General features: G+C 38.2%; 2 protein-coding genes across 2 annotated transcripts; one reads left to right on the forward strand and one right to left on the reverse strand.

Annotated features, from left to right (window-relative positions):
* The first annotated feature begins 626 nt into the window (after positions 1–626).
* On the forward strand, positions 627–21502 carry ipo4 (importin 4). The gene is made up of 30 exons (XM_053495418.1): positions 627–1006; positions 1111–1197; positions 2533–2612; positions 3019–3060; positions 3195–3324; positions 4668–4847; positions 5132–5197; positions 5366–5467; positions 5623–5706; positions 5796–5948; positions 8558–8611; positions 10227–10336; positions 10416–10524; positions 10631–10760; positions 12479–12592; positions 12821–12934; positions 13050–13173; positions 14306–14417; positions 14500–14618; positions 14704–14781; positions 14959–15016; positions 15864–15969; positions 16191–16384; positions 17172–17222; positions 17346–17471; positions 17562–17788; positions 17896–18028; positions 20236–20340; positions 20439–20508; positions 20641–21502. The coding sequence occupies exons 1-30, from the start codon at positions 941–943 to the stop codon at positions 20769–20771; spliced, it is 3255 nt and encodes a 1084-aa protein (XP_053351393.1). The 5' UTR covers positions 627–940; the 3' UTR covers positions 20772–21502.
* Positions 21496–23031, reverse strand: si:ch211-196f5.2 (uncharacterized protein LOC556372 homolog). Its single transcript, XM_053495419.1, has 3 exons — positions 22855–23031; positions 21797–22026; positions 21496–21616 (listed from the first exon to the last, which is right to left on the reverse strand). Exons 1-3 carry the CDS (start codon positions 22974–22976, stop codon positions 21525–21527), a joined length of 444 nt encoding a protein of 147 aa, XP_053351394.1. The 5' UTR covers positions 22977–23031; the 3' UTR covers positions 21496–21524.
* Positions 23032–24505: the final 1474 nt, after the last annotated feature.

Genomic DNA, 24505 nt, shown 5'->3' on the forward strand with positions numbered 1-24505 from the left:
AAGACAAATATCTTGTCATACTTAAGTATATGGGAGTGGGACCATGTACTTTTTTTTTTAGATATTTTTATTTTGAAATAAATCTGATTTACAATAACAACAATATATTATAAAATAAAATAAACACTAAAATCCTGAAGCAATAATTGATTATACATAATATAAAATAAATATCAGTCACCCTAAAATATGTTATGGTGTTGCTGTTACACAAAAAGAGCTTTATTTTAAAATAATTTTGCAAATTTGAAGTCATCAGAGGTCATTGGGTGGAGAGCACTGGACAACTGCAAAAGGAATGTTAGAAACGTTTGTTTAAAAACGTCATTATTATTGTATTTTTTTAATTTAATGCACAGCAAAGAGTTCATAGAGTTTAAAATGCATTGCTATTAAAGAAGTTCTAGGAATGAAAAAAAAAAACAAATACATGTAAGGAAATTTTTATTAACAAAATTCCACCTTTTCTGTAGATTGACGCATGTGTGATACAGAATTATCATTATTATTATTATTGCGGGAGAGTGTCCTCCGTGCCTATAGGTGGCGCTGGTTGGGTGCGCTTCGGCTTTGGTGTACAAGCTGCTGTCCCTTTAACAACCCGGCTCGCGCTTCTTTCCCTCCAGCCCGCGTGCTGCCGGAGTTCGAGCACAACTTTACTAACGCGCGTGCTTGGCGCCTCGGGCGTGTTTCCGGTCAGCTCGGTCCTCTCTCTCTCTCTCTCACACACACACGCGCGCGCGTACGTTTTAATCTTATGTCAGTTTTTTTTCTGTTTGACTCGAATCAGTGTGATTCTTGACACACTTCTCACCCTACCTCTGTCACCTCACAAAGCCTCAAGCCCCTCTTCATCTCTCAGTCACACACACACACCGAGAGCTAGCGTGGTAGCCGGTACTGCTGACGTTTCCTCCTGTAAATTCCAGTTCCAGCTGAAATGTCTGAAGAGTTAGAGCGCATCCTGTCCCAGCTGACTCTCCCTGATAATGCGGCTATTCAGCAGGTATGAGGCTGCCTCAGAGAGGCTTAACTGCTGTAGAGTTACTTCAGTTATTTTTATTATTATTATTATTATGATAATGGTGATTTTTATTATAATAATTCCAGGCCACTGCTGAGCTGAAACAGGCTTTCAAAGACCCGGCTATAATCCCAGCACTATGCACAGTCATGACTGGATCCACAAATCCACAGGTGGGAACCCACTGTGTCTTCATTCACACACACACACACACACACACACACAAGCCTAATCAGCCAGAACATTATGACCACCTGCCCATGTGACATCAATGATGGTGACGCAGTGAACTTTTGTGATGTTTTCCATCGTGTGATTAAACTGAATTATTTGCTCTCTTCAATTTTTTTTTTAAATATATAAATAAATGTATGACAGAGATGTGTGTTGATCAGTAACAATGTTGCTTTTTGCTTAATTGAGTTTGATGTTAATTATTAAGCTCTTGTATTTGAAGTTTGTGATGTATTGTTTAAGTTTGGTGAGAACTAATGTTACAATTAACAGGCTATGTTTGATAAATAATTAAACTTGGGTATAGGTACTGTTATAACGTCATATCCGGAGGTGACTGGTGATTTCCCTCCCTACTTTCTAGCACTAATCTCCATCAGTATGTTACTTCATTTGAATTAAACTTCACAGGCTCCCTACGTGCATGACCCTCGCAGGATTCACTGATTCCCTAGTATTGGACTGACCCAGTGTTCTTACAGTCACAGTTTGTTCCTTGTAAAAGTCGTTCAGATCACTTTTTTACTGCTTTCAACACATCAACTTCAGGAAAAACTAAAAGGTTCACTCTACTGCGTAATATGGCAACCACTTTCAGGTGAATTATTGTAACCATAGCTAGTGTGGCATGGGCCACATTGTGATGACTAGATGACTGTTTGAGTGCATACAGCAGGTCTTGTCAGAGTGCAGAGGGCATGACCTACCAAAAACGGTCCAAAAGAAGGCAAGCTGCTAAACCTGTTTACATTATTATAATAACTTTGTTTTTTATGTTGCTTTTTGGTCTTTAGTGATAAATAGATAAAGGATCATCAATCTTATAACAGATACATGTACAACAGCAGGTCTCCATATGTACAGAGTATCTTACAAGGGTGCTGTTTTCCTCCCTTGTTTCTTTTGCCATCAGTCTGACTGTGGCTGGAAAGAAGCTGTTATGGAAACGTGCTTTGTGTGTGTGTGATTAAACTTGGTCTTTTGTGGTGTGTCGTGCGTGAGCACAAAGTGAGCTGGGAGGTGGGGTCGGATCCAATGATCAATACAACATTTATGACTATTTGGAGAGTGTTGCGCTTGCTCTGCCTGGGTGGTGTTCCTGAGTTAACTCAGTTGGATGAAATGGGTAAAGCTGGGTCTGATAGAAAGTACTCAGAACACATAGTGCATCACTGTTTTGGTGGCAAAAAGGATCTACGCAGGTGGTCATAATGTTATGGCTGATCAGTGTATGCTGTCTCATCTTCTAAAGTTTATTACACTTTCTTTTTTAGATCCGGCAGTCAGCTGTGGTGATGTTGAGAATGCGAGTCAAAAAGCATTGGAAGAAAATTATTCCTGATCATAGAGAGAGGTTAAAGCTTATTTTACATGTACTGTGGCATTTACGTTATACAGGGTGAGGCTTAAGTTTCCATACATGGTGGTGGGGGGATTTTTTTTTTTTAATGGAATTATTTACTCCTAGGTATTTATTCATACCCATCAATATTATGTTATAATATCTCTGTTAAGTTTTGTTGCAGCCATGTGACTGCTTTCTGACCCTGCCATCTGTATGATTTCAATTTGTTGCTCTTTTGCCAAATCTTTTAAGTGTACTGTATCTGAAATGTAAACAAAATAATTATTAATTATAAATATTTTATTTTAATTAAAAAAAAATAATAATAAAATTCTGTATGGAAACTCATGGCCCATTCTGTACTGTATATTATGGGATGGACATGTCAGATTAAGCCTTTAATTTCATTCTTTAGTCTAAAGGCTGTGGTCCTGCAAGCTTTCAGACAAGAAACAGAGTAAGTCAGTCTTTTTTTTTCACCTTTAACATGCTTGTGTGGAGAATTTTATTTATTTAATTTCATTAATTTCGCAGGAAGGTGCCTAGTTTTTAGATAATTGCTTATGTTCTTTCCCTCACCCCCTTGTCAAGGCACACAGTTCGCTACTCTCTCGCTCAGCTCAGTGCTGTGATGGTGAAACACGAAACACCCGACCGCTGGCCCGCTCTGTTCACACTACTGACTGAATCCACCAACAGCAACAACCCTCAGGACAGACAGGTGAGTTATAGAAATCACATGAAAAAAGAAGAAAAGTTATGATTGGAAACAGCCAGTGCAACAGATTTAAGATGATCTTGTACCCTGTTAATGGGGGTGATGGGATCACTCCGGGGATCACCTCCATGTCCATCAGGGTGTTAAAGATTTATCATTAACTCAAAAGCCAGAATAAATTTGTAATGATTTGAGAGACCCTTCTCTCTATGGGGAGAAAATGAACTTGAACCATGAACTAATAGTGTATCAACCGATTCCTAGGAAAAGGTTTAAGTTCCTCATGCAAAGTTATTTTTATATACTTATTGTTTTTTTTTTGTAACACCAGAGTACAGACCCACTGCTCAGAGAGTTTAACAGTAAGCTTTATTAAACACTAAATGCTCCTGATACTAATACTCAATAAATCTGTCTATTTAGTATGAAGAGATTGTTTTTCAAAAAAACACAAACCAGGATAACAGAGAAGTACAAATCTTATGCCACAAGGTGTCAGTATAAATCTCTGAGAAATCCTCATATTGGGCTTCATATATTAAATATATTTATTTATTTAATACGTAAAGTTGTGTTTTAATTGCCATAATTTGCTTTTAAAGATTTTCTTGTATTTTTATTTTATGAGGTCTTGAGGATTAGTTCTCCAGGCTTCCTGAAGGACTTGTATCTCTCATTTTCAGTCCATTCCTGGTCTCTGAGCAGGTTCAGAAGAATGTTTTTTGTTTGTTAAGCCACAAACTGACATTTGAATGATTTAAGTGATGACGATGATGTTAAACGCTGACTGTTTGGAACAGACGAGAGGGGAAATGGGGTTGCTGCTGAGGTTTTTTACATAAACAGCTTAGTTTTTAAATTTAAGCACTTTGCAGCCTGTTGCAGTAAAACATCTGTTCTTGTTTCTTTCATTTTAATTTTACATTATTTAATTTCAGCTAATATAAATAAATTAGGGGAGCTCAAGGCATGCGAGTTAACACTAAAGTCAAAAGCACACTTGATTTGCATTTGGTTAAACTATCGTGTGCTGGAGGAGAAAAAAAACATCCTGGTCTGTAATCATGACTGTAGATTTGTAAGTCTTCAGTCAGCTGAGGTCTTTGTTTATTGCTTACAGAACATCATTTACAGTTATAGTTCAATTTATAGTGTGTGTGTGTGTGTATATATGTGTATATATATACACCACTTTTTACAAACTTTATTTAGCTTGTTTCACTTTAATGGACAACCTAATATAATCATTCTTATTTGTGCTAATTAATTAAATGCTTTTATGATGAGTTACCCACTTCTTTCTCAATTTTTTTTTAAACAATCTTTTTTTTTTCCCTCTCTCCCAGGTCGGTCTGTTGTTGCTGAGCAAAGTTGTGGAATCAAACCCTGAGCCCTTCAAGCCTCACTACAAGCAGCTGCTGCAACTGTTTGGCGTTGTGCTCCAGGATGTGACCAACACTACCGCCTTGTACTATTGCATCCTCACCCTGACTGCCATCACAGCTTACACTGGCACAGAGGAGATGGTGAGCTCTGTCCAACTTAACTGCAAAAAAAAAAAAAAGATTTTTTTTTTAAACACGCCTCGATCTTAATGCAAATAGGTTTATCCTGTTTAAGTCATACATATGAAATGAATTCTCTTGATGGTTAGATATTTTAAACATGATGCCATATGGTGTTTGTTTTTTAAAAACTCTAGACTCTTGTTTGGACATGTATAGGAACAAAAACAAAATCTCTCAGTATTGTCACAGGATCATTTACTTTGTTTTCTTTGTGTGTGTGTTTTTTTTCTTCTTTCTTTTAGAATCTGATGCGCTCGTTAATCCCCCAACTGTTAACTGCTCTAAAACACCTCATTCAGGCTGACCAGGTCAGAGTCTCTTACAATGCGTTCTCCACCCTGTATTGATGTATTGATCACCCATAAAGCATGCGCTAACTACTCAGCTATTGAGCTTTCTTAAAACCATTCAGCATTCCTAAATCTGTTTTAATGTTTTGTCCTTTTGTGTGTCCTTGACTTTGTCTTGTGTTACAGGACCAGGCCAGTCAGGCGATGGAGGTGTTTGATGAGTTGTTGGAGAGCGAGGTCTCGATCGTGGTTCCACACATCGCTGAAATTGTTCGCTTTTGTTTGGAGGTGGGTTTTAACAAGCTCTGTTTTGCAAACGTTAGTTTATGATTTAAAGGACGTTTCTAACAGGTTTGTGTGTGTCAAGTAGTAGTGTGGTGCAGTAGAAAGATGAATAAATGATCACTATTAAGAGTGATTTGGTTCCGTCTTTTTCCTTTAAGGTGAGCGCTGATGTTTCCCTTAGCAATTCTCTCCGTGTCAAGGCCCTGTCCTGTATTGCCCTCCTCGTTAGACTCAAGAACAAGGTACTTATTACTCTTCGAGACTCATAGTAGGTCATACTCTGTGAAAATAGTGTTTGAGCAGGCATTTATACCCTACGCTCTTCTTCAAGGCTGTAATAAAGCAGAAGCTTCTGGCACCGATCCTGCAAGTCGTGTTTCCTATTTTGAGCGCCACACCTGCACCTGGAGAGGAGGACCCTGAGGATGAGGAGAGCGATGACGGAGATGAGGACAGTGAGAGACCCAAACACTTTGCTGCTCAGGTATGCACGCTCGTATTTGCCCGATTTCAAACTTTTGTTTTTGGAAGATTTTAGTTATATAACATTGATGTGTGCACAGTGGTGTAGTGGTTAGCACTGTCGCCTTGAACCTCCAGGGTCCGGGTTTGACTCCCGTCCAGACTCGATTCCCCTTCTCTGTGTGCATGGAGTCTGCATGTTTTCCCCTGTGCTTGGTGGGTTTCCTCCAGGTACCCAGGTTTCCTCCCAAAACCAAAGATGTGCAGGTTAGGCTAATTGGCGTTTCCAAATTGCCCGTAGTGTGTGAATTGGTGTGTGTGCCCTGCGATGGATTGGCACCCTGTCTCAAGCCACCTGGGATAAGGTGCAGATCCCAGCGACCCTGAATACAAGACAAAGTGAAGATGAGTGAGCAATAATGTGTATTTAATGAATAATATACAGATAAACCTTTGCTTACATTATTTTGTGTTCAAGTAAAGTGACTTTTCTTTAGTAACTGTACTGCAACAGGAAAAAAAGGGTTTAAAGGTCTGTAGCAGTGTGTGAGATCAGTCTAACGACAATGCAACGTCACATTTTTGTGCAGTCCTTAAGAGTAGGGTTGGGTACCGAAAACCCGTGCCAATATGGCACTGGTACCTATATAACCGGTATGTACCGGACTGAAACGGAACGCGAATTTCGGTGCCACTTAAATGCCTGAACTGTCGATTGAATGACGGAGTTGTAATAAGCATCAGATTCCTCAACACACATGATCGCTAGTAAAATTTAAATACTGCATTCATGGGGTGTCAGAAATGATGGGGAAAAATAAATTATTTCCTTAATAAGAAACATCTTGAGAACTTCGGAAAGCTTTGATAATACAAATCCAGAACATTGTTGCAGTAATGTTACTGTCCATTTTATTTGTGTAGATTAAAAGTTTATTAGATTAAATAAAAAAATTTAAAGCACAAATCATCAGGAAATGAGACCATCCGAGATACACTTGCTCTGACGGCAGCAGGTGGTCTACCGCTAGCTTAGCTTGCTAAATTAAACAACTTTAGTTAAAATGACTAAAACTAAACAGTCGATAGTGTGGCTATATTTCACAAGAAAGGATTCCGACATCGCGACGTGCAGCAAATGTTTTACAGCAGTAAGGGGAGAAACACGTCAAATCTAATGAAACATTTGAGGGCACACAGAATAAACTTAAAAGCAGAGGGATGCACCGTGTTTGACAGCTTGTGGACAACAGCTGGCACTATCGGTGTGGATGAGCCCAGCCCCAGTCATACCAACCGTAGCAAAAAGGGGAGTCCATGATTATGATAACGACAGCAGCCTTTCCGCAGGTTAGTCGTAGGCTAATGTAATGTTAATTGCAAAATGCAAATCTTGCATTCATGCTAACAAATGGTCAAACGATTTGTAAAAACTAATGTAACATGGATTCTATTTACCATTATGGCTTTCCAGCTAGTACTAGTAGTACTACAACAGTGACCCCATTTACCATTGCAAAGAAGGCTAATTTGACTAAGGAAAAATTATTTTATATATTTTTTTCTCAATAAAAATGTATTCTTGAGTCATCCACCATCATTTTGTGGCTTTTGTAAAGTCGGGCACCGTTTTGGCACCGGTACCGTTTTAAAAGTATCGATTTGGCACTGGCATCGGAAAAAAACCAAACAATACCCAACCCTACTTAAAAGTAGGCAAAAGCAAGTGTCATTAGAGAGGCTCCTTGTTAGTCACGCAAAAAGAAAAAGATAAATAGACAGTCACACACAAAGACGTTGACCTTGAACGCTTAAATACAAGTGGAAAAATACAGTGGAACCTGTTACAGTGGAACCTGTTACAGTGGAACGCGATTTGCATGTGTTCCGCAAGACGAGCAAAGATTTTTAATAAATTGACTTGAAAAACGGGCAAGTCTTGGTTTACGATCACCGAGTATCATGTATCATGCGCTTCTTGTTCTGACGCCGAGCGTCACGTGATCACAACCGAGCCAACGTTTTTTTTCTCTTTTGCGCTCTTGGAATTGTGGGTAATCGTCTCCCCTGCTGGGTCTAAGTGCACTTCTCTTACTGGTATAATCAACATCCGTGCACGCGTGTACTGTTTACTGTAACACTGTGACCATGCGTGTGTGTAAAACATATTTTATTTTGTAGCATGCCTGTACTGTTTTTTTTTATAAAAGTCTCATTAGAAGGTTAACATTGCATTTTCTCCCTCAGCCTTTGCGCAGATAAAGTGCAGGTTAATTTGTTTTATTTTTACTTTATATTTTGTTAGTATTATGTATTAATGTTTTGGGCTGTGGAATGAATTATTTAAGTTTTCATTATTTTTTATGGGAAAATTAAATTTGGTTTAAGAGTGTTTTGGAATACAAGCCCGCTCCTGGAATTATGCTTGGAATCCAAGGTTCCACTGTATGTTAATTTTATATATAAAAAAACATGTCAGGAGGAAAGACTAATAGAAAGGAAAGTTAAAAAAAGTGGAAGCACATTTTTAAAATTATTAATAAAAACTAATTAATTCATGTGACTGACACTTGAGAAGGATAAATTTAAACAATCTTTCCAACATATTTTTTATTAATTTAAAATTTTCAGGTGATCGACACGATGGCTCTTCATATGCCGCCTGAAAAACTTTTCAGCCATGTGGTAAGTAAGAACATCAATATATAGAATGTAATATGAGGCCATTGGTAATATTTATTATTTCTTATTTAATCACTTGTAATTTCAAATACGATGTTGAATTCTTAATTTTGATTGATTTTAATTTAGTAAGAGTGCTAAAGTGTAATTACACTGCAAGAGTCCTAATTGAGTTAATTGTTTTCAATATTAACATCAGGTTTATTTAATATGATTACTCTAACTTTGGACGAAAGCACAAGCACTGCTGTAAGGCTAATGAATTTTTAACACAAAACTAGATGATCATTGGGAATTGAACTGTTTATTATTATTTTTTGTATAATCATTGGAAGCCAAGATCCTAATTGAAAATATAAAATTATTTTAATTACCCAGCCCTAAAATTAAGCAGCTGACATGGCGCTGAGTGGCGGCTCACTTGTCTCTTATAAATGTAACTAAAGAAATTATTACAATATCTTATTTAATAAACTCACATTTGTAGCATCTTCTTACATGGTCAGATACAGTCGTCACAGTGTCGTAGTGGTTAGCACTGTGGCCCTACACCTCCAGAGTCGAGGGTTCGATTCCCGCCTTGGAATCCGTGTGTGTGTGGTTTCCATGCGCTGAATAAGCAGTATAGGAGATTCCTTTAATGGAGCATGATTGTTTGGGTGCAATTGGGTGAATTTGTCCTCTTTAAAGTACAGGGTGTCCCAAAAAAATGGAGATAATTTTAAATATAAATATCTGGGTAACTACATGTCCTAGTCCAGGGGTCGGCAACCTTAAACACTTTTCCCACAGAAAAAAAACACCAGGAGCCACAAATCCCTTTTGTCGCACATCAGCGGTTGTGACGAACATTTTAAGCAACAAAAAATTCAATGTTTTATTTTAAGGTCATTATAATCTTTAAATATAGAATTACATAAAGAAAAACTAAAATATATTTAAATTAAATGTACATTATTTATTTTCCAAAGCCACAGAGAGCCGCCTCAGAGGGATGAAAGAGCCACATGTAACTGTGGAGCCGCGGGTTGCCGTCCCCTGGTCGAGGCAAACGAAATTAAACATGCTGAACTATGTGCAACATGTTGAAATATTTAAATTCCAACAAAATATTCAAACAGATGTAGTTTTATAAAGGATTTCACAAAGCTTTACTAATGTTCAATATGCTTACTGCCTGTGACACGACACACGTCAAGTCCAGCTCGCGCCAAACACGCTTGCGTACCATTCTCTATTCCTGAGTGAGAAGTGTCTGTTGTTGAACTGTGAACCTAAGTTTTTTGGGACATCATGTATTTTTGTCAAATGATGTTAGAAACAGAAAACCTCAAGTTTGGTCTGTTATGGACCCGACCATGACACAAGTATGTATTCAATTCAATTTATTTTTATTTGTATGGCGCTTTTAACAATTGTCATTGTCGCAAAGCAGCTTTACACAATCAAAAGAATTATTTAAGTTTGTATATAGTCTGTGGCTAATTAAAGTGTTTTAAGGTGTTATGAGCAGAATCACATTTTAGAGCATGTTGCTGTTTGAAAATACTCAGTGACTTGGTTCTTGTGCTTGGAGTTGTATTTCGTTCCTAAATCTCTGGCGTCTCCTGTCTTCTAGATGCCCCTGACTCAGGCCTGCCTGTCCAGTGAGAATGCTTATCAGAGAAAAGGGGGGATCATGTGCCTCGCCGTGCTGGCAGAGGGTTGTGCAGACCACATTCGTACCAAGTAGGCCTTACTCTATGTGTTGACTTTTTTCTTCACATAAGTGAATAAATGTGCGCTAACCCATGTGTGTGTGTATCAGGATGCTGTCGTCTATGCTGGAGACAGTGTGTCGCAGTCTGTCTGACAGCAGCCAGGTCGTGCGCAGTGCGGCACTTTTCGCTCTGGGTCAGTTCTCTGAATACCTGCAGGTAAGAGGACGTGTTTTATGTGACGTGTAAAGCCGTAGATGCTTTATAGTAAGCAGGTGGGTTCAGTCTTAACTGGTGTGTTTACTCATGACTTGCTTTGTCACAGCCGGAGGTCAGTAAGTATCACGCGGAGCTGATGCCCCTGTTACTAGGATACCTGTCTTCTCTGAACGAGGGGAAAATCGGACATGTCACCAAGGCTTTCTATGCTCTGGAGAACTTCATAGAGAACCTGGGTAAGAATGTGTCCTATTTAGTAAACAAAAAAAAAAAAAAATCATTATTAATCATAGTACGGTAAGGTAACCTATTTATTTATTTATAAAGCACAGTCAAATAATGTTAGAAACATCAGACCCAAGTGCTGTGAGAGTGTGTGCCTCAGAGTCTTATGTGTAAAAGGTGCTTGAGGGTGTATTTATTTCTGTTACAAATCTGTTGCTTTTATGTTTAGTTCACCTGACTGATGTTTTGTTTTTCATGTTTTTACGTAGTTAACATCACCTACAACGGATGGGAATCAGTATTTTATAAAAACAAAACAGGGACATTTATATGGAGGATGTAACATACTTTATTGGTATTCTTATCAAATCACTCACCATTTTTAATCTAATGATGAAGAAAAGATGAAAGAAAAGGGCCCTTAAACATATTAATTTTAGAGACTTGCTAATAATCATGAAAATAATTTAAATGAGACATTTCTAGTGTTCTTTGTGACACACTGTATTTCCATTTATTCTTAAATAAATCTGTTAATAGCTGTTTTCTCTAACGTACAGTTAAGTAGCTTTAAATATGAAAAGATTAAATTAATTTAACTTACCGATGGCCAAATGAAGTCTATGCCCGAAGCACTGTAACCTAGTCCAGTGATTAACCCCCCGCTTTGGCGATGTGCGTGCCGTTGTCTGTTGCGACTGCGACCAAGCCATCCTTACAGAGGTCCCATGCAGTCAGGGCCTCTCTCAAACCCGCGGCTACAGTATGTTCTCTCCGGTGTGATCGTCAGGGAAATACGATGTTTGCAGGCAACGGCTTTTCAGTTCAAACTCATTGTGCGCGGTTATGTCAGTCGTCCTGCTTGACCAAAGGGGGGGTTAAAAAGAATTTCACTGCAGTTATTTCAAGTTCAACGTCGCTACGCCACTTACTGAGACTTACAAACGCATCTGTAATAATGTGTTGTTTTGTTCTGCTCACACTGGGGTGTGCTTTGTTTGGTTTTTTTTACTACTCTTGGCTTTTACCGCCATGCATTTATCATACTTTTCTCTGTGTTGCTTCAGGTGCTGATATAAATTTGTCGTGTTGCCACGTGATGTAGCGACTTTAGTTTTGCCAATTTTGCACAGTACCTCTTTCTGCTCAGTGTCCGATATCCTGAAACCAAAATATCACCAAGTAAAAGAGGTTGCATTTTTTTTCTGGGCACAAGTTCAGCGTCGGTCTCTTCTGTATCCATTTTCTCCCATCTCCACACTGCGCTGCGGAAAGCCACGTGACCACCAGCACGCGCGCTACACAAGTCTGACTGACTTTTTTTATTTTTAACATAAAAAATGACCATGCAGCCCTTAGAATGAATGTCTTTTTACGTCCGCAAACGCATTTGTTTATTTAATATGATCCCAACATTTGCTGTTTGTATGTTTGTCGTTCTCTCTCAAAAAAAATCTTTTTTAAATTTAAATGGTAAACTGCAGTTTAATTTGTTTTATTTTTTTTTACTTTGTTTTGTATAAATTTTTATGCTTTTTTTTTTAGTTGTGGAATGAATAGAGTTTTCGTTATTTCTTATGGTGAGATTTGCTTTGGTTTATGGGTGTTTGATATACGAGCCCTCTTTTGGAATGAATTATGCCTGCAATTCAAGGTTCCACTGTACTACACACACACGCAAAATCTAGTTTAATGATGTGTAGATGTTCTCCTCCTCTCTCTCCACCAGATGATGATATTCAGTCTTACCTGCCTACTCTTATGGAGACCATGCTATCCGCCCTGAACAACTCGGTCAACCTTAAGCTTAAGGAGCTTGCTGTCAGTGCTATAGGAGCCATCGGTAATCAGAAGAGTCTTAATAATAACTTAAATTAATAACTTTTCTTTTTTTTTTTTTAACCCCTTCTGTCAAAATGTGTGTATACTTACACATACCTGTTTTGCTAGTCTACTGTTGCTTGCCTTTGTTTTTTTCTGTTTAATTCTTTCATTTCATTGCATGTTTGATGCTGTGTCTACACATCCCATCTCCAGATTAATGCATTTTTTTTCTTTTTTTTTTAAATAGCAAATGCTGCCAAAGAGATGTTGGTGCCCTACTTCCCTCCTGTGATAGAAAGCTTGAAGGGTTTCCTAATAGACACGCGTGATGAAATGAGACCGCTGCAGACCCAGGCCTTGGGTACAGATTATACCTACTTCCTTTATATCTATACTTTTTAAAAAAATATTTCATAATCTGAACTTTTTCCTGAGTCCTCATCCTTCTCTTTCTATTTTTCTCCACTTTGACTCAGACACACTGTCCGTGTTGGCCCGCACTGTTGGTAAGGATGTCTTCGGTCCATTGGCTGCGGAGTGTGTGCAGCTGGGTCTGAAGCTTACTGATGCTGTAGATGATCCGGATCTGCGCCGCTGCACGTACGTCTACAGACGAGTTTAATTCGCTCGATTCTACCATGATTTTGATGACTGGTCCCTTTTTTCTTTTTTTTTTTTCTTTTTTTTTTTCTTTTTTTTTTTTTTACAGTATTTCTTTAACAAGGTAACGTGGGTCTCAGAGCTCCCACAAAGCATGTCAGTTAACGCAGCTTGTTTCATTTATTGTATTTATAAAAAATATATAAATATTCTTTTCATACTCCCTTCATTTTACCCTGTCTCTAAATGTACCGTTTAGGTGTATGTGTAAATGTCTGTAGCTACGTTGCAGTTACTCAATACTGAAATTCCTATAAACAGTTTGGTGCTTGAGCCTCTAATAACGAAACTGGACTCCGTATTAACCAATTTTCCTCTTGGTCTCTAAAGTCCCTGCTTTCTCTGCTCACCCAGATAAGGATGGGTTCCCGTTGAGTCAGGTTCCTCTCAAGGTTTCTTCTTATTGCCATCTCAGGGAGTTTTTTTCTCGCCACCGTCACACTCAGCTTCATCAGGGACAAATTAATCATTTTGATTTTGTAAAGCTGCTTTACGACAATGACCACTGTTAATAGCGGTTTATAAATAAAACTGAATTTAATTTGCAGTCATACTAAGTGTTTGGGGAGAAGTGTTAAAGTTCATATGGAGTCCACTTTATATACTCTAACTGAGTAACTTGACTAAAATCAAATCTCTGACACGATCTCTGAAACTATCTAATTTTATTGTTCTTTATTCTAAAATAATAAAAAAATGTTTTTTGTAACAGATGTCATTGAATATTGTCTGAAATGTCAATTCGGAACGGATCTTTTTTTTTATAAAAGACCCAGTGGACATAACTTCAGGGATGGAGGGAAGTCTATTCTTTCTAGTGACATGACTATGCAGACAAAAAAAAAAAATAAAATATTTGATTGTGACTTAAATGACCAAGTACACTCCATGACTTTATTAACACACCTCCCCATCCAAAAAATATTTTTTTAGAGGGGAAAATACATGAATAAATGCAGTGTTGTGTGCGTGATGATCCATTCAGATACACACTGTAAATAACTGTCTAGCTGTAGTTAATGTCAATTAAATTTGCAAGTAATTGTTTCATCTTTTTGTTTTGCTTGTTCAGGTACAGCCTGTTCTCAGCCGTGTCCACAATCAGTTCAGAAAGTATTGACCCTCACCTTACTGCGATCACCACGCTGATGCTCATGTCCCTAAAATCTACAGAGGGTGTGACGGTCAGTGCCGAAAAAGTAACAGACACACTGTGCTCGTACCAATTACTTTCCGAGAATGTTCGTAATGTGTGTCTCATCACAGGCTCATGTAGAGGAGGACAAGCAGTTTGTTCTATTGGATGATGATGATGACGACAATGATGATGAAGGTGATGCTGTATTGGAGGAAGATGGAGAGAATGAGGTTGAGGATGTTGCTGGGTGCGTTTCTTTTGTCTTTACAGATTTTTTTCTTTTGTGTGTGCTTTGAGGTCACAGTGATTTTAATGCTTTTTCTTTTTTGTAGTTTCAGTGTGGAAAATGCTTACATTGATGAGAAGGAGGATGCTTGTGATGCCCTGGGGGAAATCGCCTTTAACACCGGGTAACAGCATAGATACTACAACACACCCTTTTTTTTTTTTTCCTTTTAATTTCAAAAGCATGGTATTTTTTTTAAGGTTGTGTGTTTGTGTACATATTGTTGCTTTCATAAAATTGTCTGATGCTGATGATTTATATGGTTTGGGTATAAACCTCTCTCTCTCTCTCTCTCTCTCAGTGCTGCATTTCAGCCCTTCTTGGAGTCGAGCTTTGAGCAGGTCTTTGGTCTCTGTGATGTAAGTCGCTGAAAAAACGTCTCTCAAGCATTGATATTCATTAGCCAGTGCAGGTAGTCCCGACTTACAAACGAGTTCTGTTCCGGGAGTGCATTCGTAATTCGGATTTGTTTTTGCGTCCGACAGAGTTTTTACGCCTTTGACACAAATTTACAATGTAAAGCATATAGAGCATAAAGAGCATATGTAAAGCATAACTTGATTTGAAAAAATTGTCTATTTTTTCCCCCACACTGTCATTGGGTGCCTAAGGAAATGATTCTCACACACATGTAACAGTGTTTTCCCTGCGCCTTTAAATCACAAGGGGGTCCTGGACGCCATTTTGTCTCTCTGTCTCATTTTGAGCTGTTTTCCACTCTATTGGACTGAACACAGGAAATTAGGATTGACTACAGGACAGACATCTGACATCCGGACTGATTCATAGGCTGACTCATTTCTCTCGCTCCCCCACACACACACGTACAATGTACCGGACTTTTTATTTTTTTATTAGACATTTTATACATTCACTTTCACACAGAAAATATTGTAAATAATTGTAAATATTGGTATCTGCTGCACTATACTGTTTTTTTCATACAATACACATGAGCTACTTTCGTGATTGAACCGGACGTATTGTAGAGCCGTGCTCTGTTCCTATCTGTGGAAATTTGTAACTCGAATGTTCATAAGTCGGGGACTACCTGGATTTTAACACACTGACTTTATTAAAATATGATTTTAGCATATTAAATTAGTCGTGTGTGCAACGCTTAAGTGACTTTTTATTATGTGTGGGTCAGTAAACTGCATTGTGTGTAATGCTTCATCAATAACTTGTGGTATGTGTGTGTAACAGTTTCCACACGAGAACGTGAGAAAAGCAGCCTTTGGTGCCCTGGGCCAATTCTGTCGAGCTCAGCATAAAGTCTGGCAGGAAAATCCTACTGAGGCTAATCGTCAGGGTATAACCTCATACACATCATTTTCACACCCCTCTTTATCTTATTATTTAAAGCACCATCTTTCATATACCCAATACCCAGTACTCATCTTCTACTCTAATCAGTGCGTATCCAGTAATGCAGTTATTAGGCTCTGGATTTTAAGTAAATTAAAATAACCCACCCTTTGACGATCATCAGTCCTATGTCTAATCAAAAGCGTGTGTGTGTGTGTTTTGTAGCGCTGCATAAACTGCTGGATGTGGTGATTCCCTGCTTCCTCGAGGCAGTGAAGCAGGAGCGTGAGCGACAAGTAGTGATGGGAGTTTTGGAGGCCATGAACAGCGTTATCAAAATGTGCAAAGGTGAAGCTTTGCAGACGCCCCAAAGATTAGCTGAAGTCAGTCATGCCATCCGAGATGTGCTGAAGAAGAAGGTGAGGTGATGACCAGGGTTTCATGGTGGTGGTAGCATTATGTTCTATAAATGAGACTGTACTTTAGAAAGGTGAGAAACTATTTAGTATTTAATAGTATTTAATTATTTAAATATACTAAAGCAACAACTTAAGATATAAACTTGATGACATCATCTTTCCCAGAACAGGGTTTCTAGACATACTGTACTTTGTATAGTTAGGACAAAATGGCTTAAAGATAATGTTGTTCAGCAAATTGAAATTTCTTTTCATAAAATGTGGGTCAGAATTTCAGGAAGTAAAAGCTCTGACTATTAATTTAGCTGTCTAGATAATCGTAGCCTAAAATGTAAATACAGCGGTACCTCTGCTACCTTCTTGCTACCAGCTTTGCTAACTTTATTAAGATCCATGGTGCTATGTCTTTTTGCACAAACTGCAAAAAAATAAAAATAAAACTCTTTACTTAGCTTTCCACTGACGCAAAGAAAACTTGGTTAATTCTCTCGTGTGCTGTAAATGCTTCGTATGCCGAGGCAAATTTCTTGCAAAATTTAAGTTCTTAATGTGAAAATTTACGTTGTGAGATGTTTGTATGCCAACGTACCACTCTATTTAGATTGTTCTAAACATATTTGTCCCTAGAGAGCCTATGTTAAGGGTAACACCAAAGTTAGTTAATCATGATCATAACAATAACCAACCACTTATTGTTATGATTGTGATTAACTAATTTTAGTTGTGTATAATAAATTTTTAATACAATGCCGTTTGTTTCATCTGTCACGTTCTTTGTGTTTCACAGACTGTCTGTCAGGACGGAGGAGGTGATGAAGGAGATGATGACGAACAACAGGTTCTTATCTGCCTCCTTATACTAATCTACATGTGTACATACATCAGCAAAAGAAAATTAAAGTCAGGTGCGCTTAGGCATCACAGAGATATCATTAGTTTTTTGTAATTATGTCTGCTTTAGGCCGAGTACGATGCCATGCTGCAGGAGTTTGCTGGGGAGGGAATTCCTGTCCTCGCTTCAGCCGTACCAGCGGACACGTTTTATTCTCACCTCAATGATCTTCTGCCTCTGATTATGAACAAAGCTGTGAGTTCTACCCTCTGTTTTCCTCATAAGAAATCCCACAGTGATCTGTATTCTGTAGAGCGTGACTCAGTCTTTTCCTCCGGCCTGCAGAAGTCTTCGTGCACCGTGGCAGACCGGTCCTTTTCTGTAGGCACACTCAGCGAGACGCTGCATTCTTTGGCCGGTGTATCCGGGGGTAGGGCCATCGCAGAAAAGCTGTCCAATCGGCTGCTGCCGGTGTTCGTTAGTGGTGTTAAAGACAGCGATGCAGAGGTGCGCAATAACAGTGTGTTCGGCCTGGGAGCTCTGGCACAGGCCGCCGGACCGCTCATCTCCTCGTATCCTTGACTCTTTTCTGTATACGCTACATGTCTCTCTCCTGTAATTTTTTTTTTTACTTGTTTTGGTTCTGAATCGTTTGGTTTTCCTCATCGTCTTACTGCAGTCATTACCCCATGATGTTGTCTGTCTTCTCCAACATGCTGGTCAAAGAGTCAGACAGGAGAGTGATCGATAATCTGTGTGCTGCACTTTGCCGGATGATCACGAGCCACACCGAGGGAGTACCACTAGAGCAGGTACAGTACGGTGCAGGTTGGCCAGTCTTTGGTGACGCATTTTGATTAAATTTGCCTTTTGTAAGTGTGTTGAAGAAAACGTAGAGAACGATCTGTAGTGCATTAAGCATCAACTTGAAAAATAATATATTATATTTTTTCATTTAAAAAATTTTACGGCATCCGGCGTAAAAACTTTTGCCAAGTTGTAACAACAACATTTTTAAAAGTACAGTACCAGTTAAAGTTTGGAAACCTTTTCTAATTCAATCTTTTTTTTTTCCTGTGTGATCTATTTTATACATTCTAGATCAATACTGGATATTTTAAATGAGTGATATGAAGGATGTTGCACATAGTTACACATATGGCGTTTAGATAATGAAGTAAAACATTAGTTTTTCTGGAACAGTTTTTGTAAGAACAGTATTGTCCATCTTTTAAACAACTTGATTCACAACCCATCAAGCTTCATGATAAAACTGTCTCTCATGAAGACTTTCCCAGAAAAGTAAGACCAAAACTGACCTCTGCTGCGGAGAAGTTCATTTAGAGTTACCAGCCTCAGAAATCACCAATTAACAAACAGAACCTCAGATTAGAGGCATTATGAAGATTATAGAGATTATGATGGATTTACATATCATAAGTATCAGACATTTTTACATCAACTGTTCAAAAGAGATTATTGCATATTTAATATTTTATTTTAGAATGTTATTTAAAATAAAAGTCACAATGTAATTAGAAGTGGTGTCCAAACTTTTGACTGGTAGTGTAGGTTCTCTGACTGTGATTTTAATATTGTGATAAATTGTATCACAGTATGTTTTTTTCTGATTTCTTTTTAATAATAATCTGCATTCTTTAAACATATCATTTGTAGTGTTAGTGATGTTCACTGGAAATGGATTTATGAACACAGATTTACCACTGGCTGAATTATTTGAAATGCAACAAACACTGTCGCACCTATTTCTCTCCCCACCACTGAGTAGAAACTCCCAAACTGCACCATAACCCCTGTGTCTACTGGTTCAATATTTTTCATAAACCAAATTTCTAATCTCTCACATCATACCATTTATTTAACCCAAATTGTTTTTAATGGATAATACAATCTGCAGGAAATCCACATCAGCCCCAAGACTCACTGCTGAAATCCTGGTTTGTCTTGTCCATTAAGATAAAAGGTTTTTAATTAGCTTCTAGGCAGAATTAGTTCTTCACTGGGCCTCGGTAACATGTGTAGGTGGGAGGGATTAACATAGGCTCAAAGTTTATTAGACAGTACACTCTTCATACATATACATGTATACATATACATTTTTTGTCCTGCTCAGACACACATTGTCTATATGTTGATTGGTTAAAAGGATTAGTCGTCTTGATGTCTCAAGTCATTGAAACAGTAATGAACATAACTGACAGCATTGAAGCTTGAACAATTCAGTGAGGGTCAGGAACCCGGAGACACTGAGTGCTCTGAGGTGCAGTAGAGATCCAGGCTCTAGTTCTGTCTACTGGTTAAAAATAATAAAACCTTAAAACTCAAGTGGCACAGATGTGTGCTGGCAACAGCGTAGGTCAATGACGATTGACTGGGAGGCTTTAAACTTCAAACTGTATGGCTATATCAGGTAAAACTAAGGTTATCATTACTTTTGTAAAGGGTAAATTTCACCACTACCAGAATGTCATGCTATAGTGCCCAATCCTGCACAAGCTGCAATATTTTTTTCTTAAAAACAGCAAAACCCTAATGGCTAAAATGCTCTGAGCTTTAAGGGTTTTAAACCTTTAAAGTCCCAGACTTAACATTTTTGGAGAGCTGATTGATTATTTTCTGTAAAGTGCATGAAACAAAGGTAACCAATGACGACCCAGATAAACAGGCAACTCATTTTCACACTGATGCCAGCAGTGTGCCAGCAGGTAGATCAGTTTCTCTTTACCACCACGACGAGGACAAAGGGCTTCCTGAAGATGTATAAATGACAATGGATGAATAAAACCATTGCAGTGTTTAAACTGGAACTAAATTATTCACTGAACTAAAATGAAGCTGTTAAATTTTGTATGTCAGGAATAAAACATGACCGATGTGCTGGAGGATCATTACCTCAACAGTCTCCATCATTATTGTATAACGTTGCTCTTCAAAGGGCTTTTACTACATTTTGCTTCCAGATATTAAATCCTGTGCTGTATTTTGAACACTTCTCCAGGTCTTTCCTGCTCTTCTGGATTGTCTTCCTCTTAAAGAAGACCTCGAGGAGAATAAGACTGTCTACAGTTGCCTGGCTTTCCTCTACTCCCATAACCCAGCACTGGTAATTTGCTCAGTGCTAATTAGACTTCTCATATTTCATAGTGTAATGCCATTTTCAGTTCTCTTCAGATCTCTTATCACTGTTTTAAATCTCTGTAGGTTGTCAGCCATATGAAGCCAATCCTGAGTGCTGCAGCACAAGTCCTAGGAACAAAGGATATTGATGCAGGTTAGATGGCTGGCTTTACGGTTTCTTTCAAGTGCTGCTTTTATAAAGGTTATTAATGTCTGCATGTCCAATAAGTATGTTTTAATCCATTATCCGGATTAAATGTTTTATTTTTTTTAATTTTGTTTTTAGAGACCCAGAACACACTTGTCATGTTGCTCAGAGACATGGGACAGCGATACTCTCAGGAGTTCGAGAGCGCTGTGATGTCACTTCCAGTCGAGAAAAGAACGAATATGACAACTTTAGTCACTCAATCTTAGAAGAGGAACCAAAATACAAATAGTTTTTTTTTTTTGAGGTATAGCTGATATTTAACTAACAACTAGTCACTTATCTACACCTCAGCACTTCCCTTTACCCATGTTTGTTTTGCAGTGTTATGTTATTTCTCTTTTTTTTTTTTGATGTTGGTTTTGTAAAGTTGTGACATTTCATTTTATCAACATGTGGCTTGATTTAATTCGAGGTGAATTCAAAAATTCTTTTCATGAAATTCTATATTTTGTGAAAGTTAATAAAAACTTCATTTCTTGGTTATTCATCATCACTACTGCAACTCAGAAAGGTTATATAAAGAAAAAACAAAACTATATTTAAGGAAGTGTTTAAATGTACAGTAGCTATTTTTGAGTTTCACAAAGCATGCTCAGAAGTTATATCTTTAAATATGTCCAGTTTTTAGTGGAATACAGTTTAATCTTCAGTTAAACACCAAAGGCTTTTCCTTCAGTTTTCTATACAAAGAAGAAAGTTGGTGTTTTTTTTTCTTTAGTTTTCCTTGCTGCTGTTTAAAATTCCGTTTAAAATGCATTTATCCTGAAGAAGTCGTGATGTTATTATTGTCCCATCTTTCAATGCAGTTGTTGTAAGCGGTTACTGTAACCACCGTTTGGAGATTGAATGAAGGTTTGATGCTTTAATAAAACCACAATGTCTGTCTTAAAGCAGTGTTGCAGTGAGCAGCAGGCTACAGACGATTTATATCTAAAAATGTTGTGCGTTATGATGTTTGTTTATTCCACTGAGATTTTCTCCTCCGACGACTTCTTTGTGGTGTGGGATTGTGTGTCCAGAGCCAGGGTCATTTCCACCATCTCACTGTCAACTGCAAATAGAAAAACATTTACACTGTGATGATTAAAATTCTGCCCAGCCATCCTGATGAATCACACCTCATGGTCTTCAGTATTTCTGACCAAAACAATAAGGTGAACTTTGGGGTTTAAAAAAAAAAAAAAAAAAAAAAAAAACCTTGATGATGCATAACCATTGAAGATTTCCTAACCTGGCTGAGTGTGTGTCCATGGCAGGAAGGTGATGCCGCTGCGACAGTATAAGCGGTCCGTGTGAGACTCGGTGCTGTAGAGAACCTCCTGGCATTTGGTTTGACCGGGCAGCTGTGCTTTCACTCGTATCTCCAGCACAGACACCTCCTTCTCCTTAAGTTTTCCTGATTTGCTCCTCACCTGTGTGCGCTTGGTGTCCACCCACACCACACGCTCCTTCACTGCAGATCTACAAACAAACACGGTGTCTTTCATTTACAAGTTATTCGCACTGACACCACAGAAAACATCTAAAAATGACATGATGTAACTAAAGGATGTTGCAGAGACAATCATAAATGTACAAAGTATAGGTCTGCAAAAGGAAAGATATACATGTTAGGACCATCATGGACATTTCATACATCATCTGCTAAATTTATTTAGTTGTGATCATGGTTCTTCTCAAAGTTTACTTTCATATTCAACAGGTTGCTTTCTTTTGCTATGAGTTTTTATATAATTAAATCATAAAGCATTTGTATAAAAAATTTACAAGTGTACACTGATCAGCCATTACATTACAACCCAAAACATTCAGCCCAGTATTGTGTAGGTTCCCCTTGTTCCTCTGGAGCAGCGTTTGCCCCTTGGGTTGTGGCTCCGCGCCCTGGGGGTGTACTGTGGTGTCTGGCACCCTGATGTTAGCGGTCGACCCTTTGGATGCTGTGGGTTGCGTTGTGGGCCAAATGGATTAGACTTGTTTGCATATCATGGTCAGAAAACGATCTGGGGAGTTTGGCATCTTGGGGACTATCACGGTCAGTGTTGGGTTTCTTTTCAGCAATTTCTGCTACATTGGCTTTTCTGTGGGATCAGACTGGACAAGCTGGTCTACAGTATACTCATGATCCTATCACCAGTTCACTGATATACTGTATAACTGATAATGTTATTCCATTCACTTGGTGGTTTTAATGTTGTGGCTGATCAGTGTATATTGTACATTAACTTTTAACAGTAACGTTATCCAGAAACATGTATATAGGGTGTTAACAGTTTGGCTTTAAGGACTCACTCATCAATACCCAGGTCTGCTAGCGTGGTGTTCAGGAAAGGAAACGCCTGGTCAGGACTCGTCACTTCAATCGGCAGAGACACACACATGGGAATCTCCTTCTCAGTTTCCGTCCGTATCATTTTCTCTTCTTGGAAAAATTCCCCAAAATTTTTTAAAGCGTCCCGAAAGCCAGCCTCTTCCTGGAACCTGTGATCACTCTCCTGGCCCGCCAGCGTAACTTTGCAAAAAACAAAGAAGTTCTACCTTTTCTATTCCAAATTTTTATGTTGTTCTTTCAGACTGTTTTTTTCTCTCCACAATCAACTAAGTGTAAAACAGCAGCAAAAAAACCAACGACTAACAAATAAATAGGTCTTTTATATGTGGCAGGTCTTTTAAAACAAATTACAAATGAAGAAGTTGATCTTGTGTTGTTCTCCTCTAAGTCCTCGGAGTGTGTCAGGGTGTGGAGACGTTCTCGGAGAGATTCTGAAGCATCTGCCAATTTAACCGGCCCGTACGAATGCGTGTAATGTTGAACTTGCCTGTGAAGTTTGCTAGTCTGTCAGACACATAACTGAAAGTGTGAAATGTTTTTGTTGATGTAGGTTGTTGGGGGCTTGTAGTTACCACCGGGCTTGTGTGGATTCCAAGAGACCTGGAACAAACCTCATAACAAACCGAGTTTCTACTGAACATCTCCTAGTGTGTCATGCTTCGCCGTTATGTAGCTTGTTTTTGGCTTAATCTCTTTTTCATAATTCTTGATGCATCACAAAAATAGATCACTTTCATGAGGAAATGTAAATTAAGTTCAAAATTAAGTGTTGAAGCAGCACATACTAAACAAAAAGCTGTCCATGGTGTTGGTGGACCACAAGCAGACACTGGTGAGGAGAAGAAGGGGTTTGAAGAATATAGTGTTCATACTAAATATTGATTGTTGTATAGTATATGTATGTATAGTATTATTCACTGCATAAAATAACAAATTCTTTGTTTTATCTTAATCGTCAGTAGTTAATTGTCTCATCTAAAAAAAATGAGTGTCATGAAACCATTGAATTTCACTTTAGTCTTAATACTTCTGGCCACCGGTGTATGTAATCTTGGAACCTCCTCGCAGAGCCAACTCGGTTTCGAATGAAATGTTCTGGTACCAGCAAGAAAACAGCCCCGAGGCTACATTACCAGGAAGACTATCAGTATGTTACATTGATCTGGAACAAAAATAAGAAATCAACTAAACTGTCAATAATTAAAACTGAGATGTTTAGTCTCTTTTCACCCGCTGTTCTTGTTACTGTGCGAGTTTGTTCATGTATCCATTGGGGTCACTGAAGAAACTCTGACATCAGATAAATAAGAACAAACAGCCTCTGGCAATCATCAGAAATAGGTTTTGCCAGACAAACACTATGAAGACTAGAATTGCTTATTTTGTACAAAGAAATAATAGTTTAAAATTTGAAATACTCATCTCTGTCAAAATGAAACCAAGATGTCAAGAACAGGAGCGGTGCTTATTTAAAAGTTCCAGTTATTCTTAAGGGGAAAATAAATACAGAAAATTATATAAAAAATTTAAAAGTACTGTAATATGCATTTTTATATTAAAGTTTGCATAAAGGATTCAGTTACAATTTACAGATTTTCAGTAATGCATTTA

This window comes from Clarias gariepinus, chromosome 4, assembly GCF_024256425.1.
Source record: "Clarias gariepinus isolate MV-2021 ecotype Netherlands chromosome 4, CGAR_prim_01v2, whole genome shotgun sequence".
In the NCBI taxonomy this organism is placed as follows: domain Eukaryota; kingdom Metazoa; phylum Chordata; class Actinopteri; order Siluriformes; family Clariidae; genus Clarias; species Clarias gariepinus.

Bases quoted from the DNA above. Each gene is read 5' to 3' on its own strand.
- si:ch211-196f5.2 (XM_053495419.1), bottom strand. From the start codon at position 22,976: ATGATACGGACGGAAACTGAGAAGGAGATTCCCATGTGTGTGTCTCTG. The intron at 22,027-22,854 runs GTGAGTCCTTAA...GTTTGTTTGTAG, and splicing joins GCAGACCTGGGTATTGATGA to ATCTGCAGTGAAGGAGCGTG. The intron at 21,617-21,796 runs GTTAGGAAATCT...TTCTATTTGCAG, and splicing joins ATGGACACACACTCAGCCAG to TTGACAGTGAGATGGTGGAA.
- ipo4 (XM_053495418.1), top strand. From the start codon at position 941: ATGTCTGAAGAGTTAGAGCGCATCCTGTCCCAGCTGACTCTCCCTGAT. The intron at 2,613-3,018 runs GTTAAAGCTTAT...TTCATTCTTTAG, and splicing joins ATTCCTGATCATAGAGAGAG to TCTAAAGGCTGTGGTCCTGC. The intron at 10,761-12,478 runs GTAAGAATGTGT...TCTCTCCACCAG, and splicing joins GAACTTCATAGAGAACCTGG to ATGATGATATTCAGTCTTAC.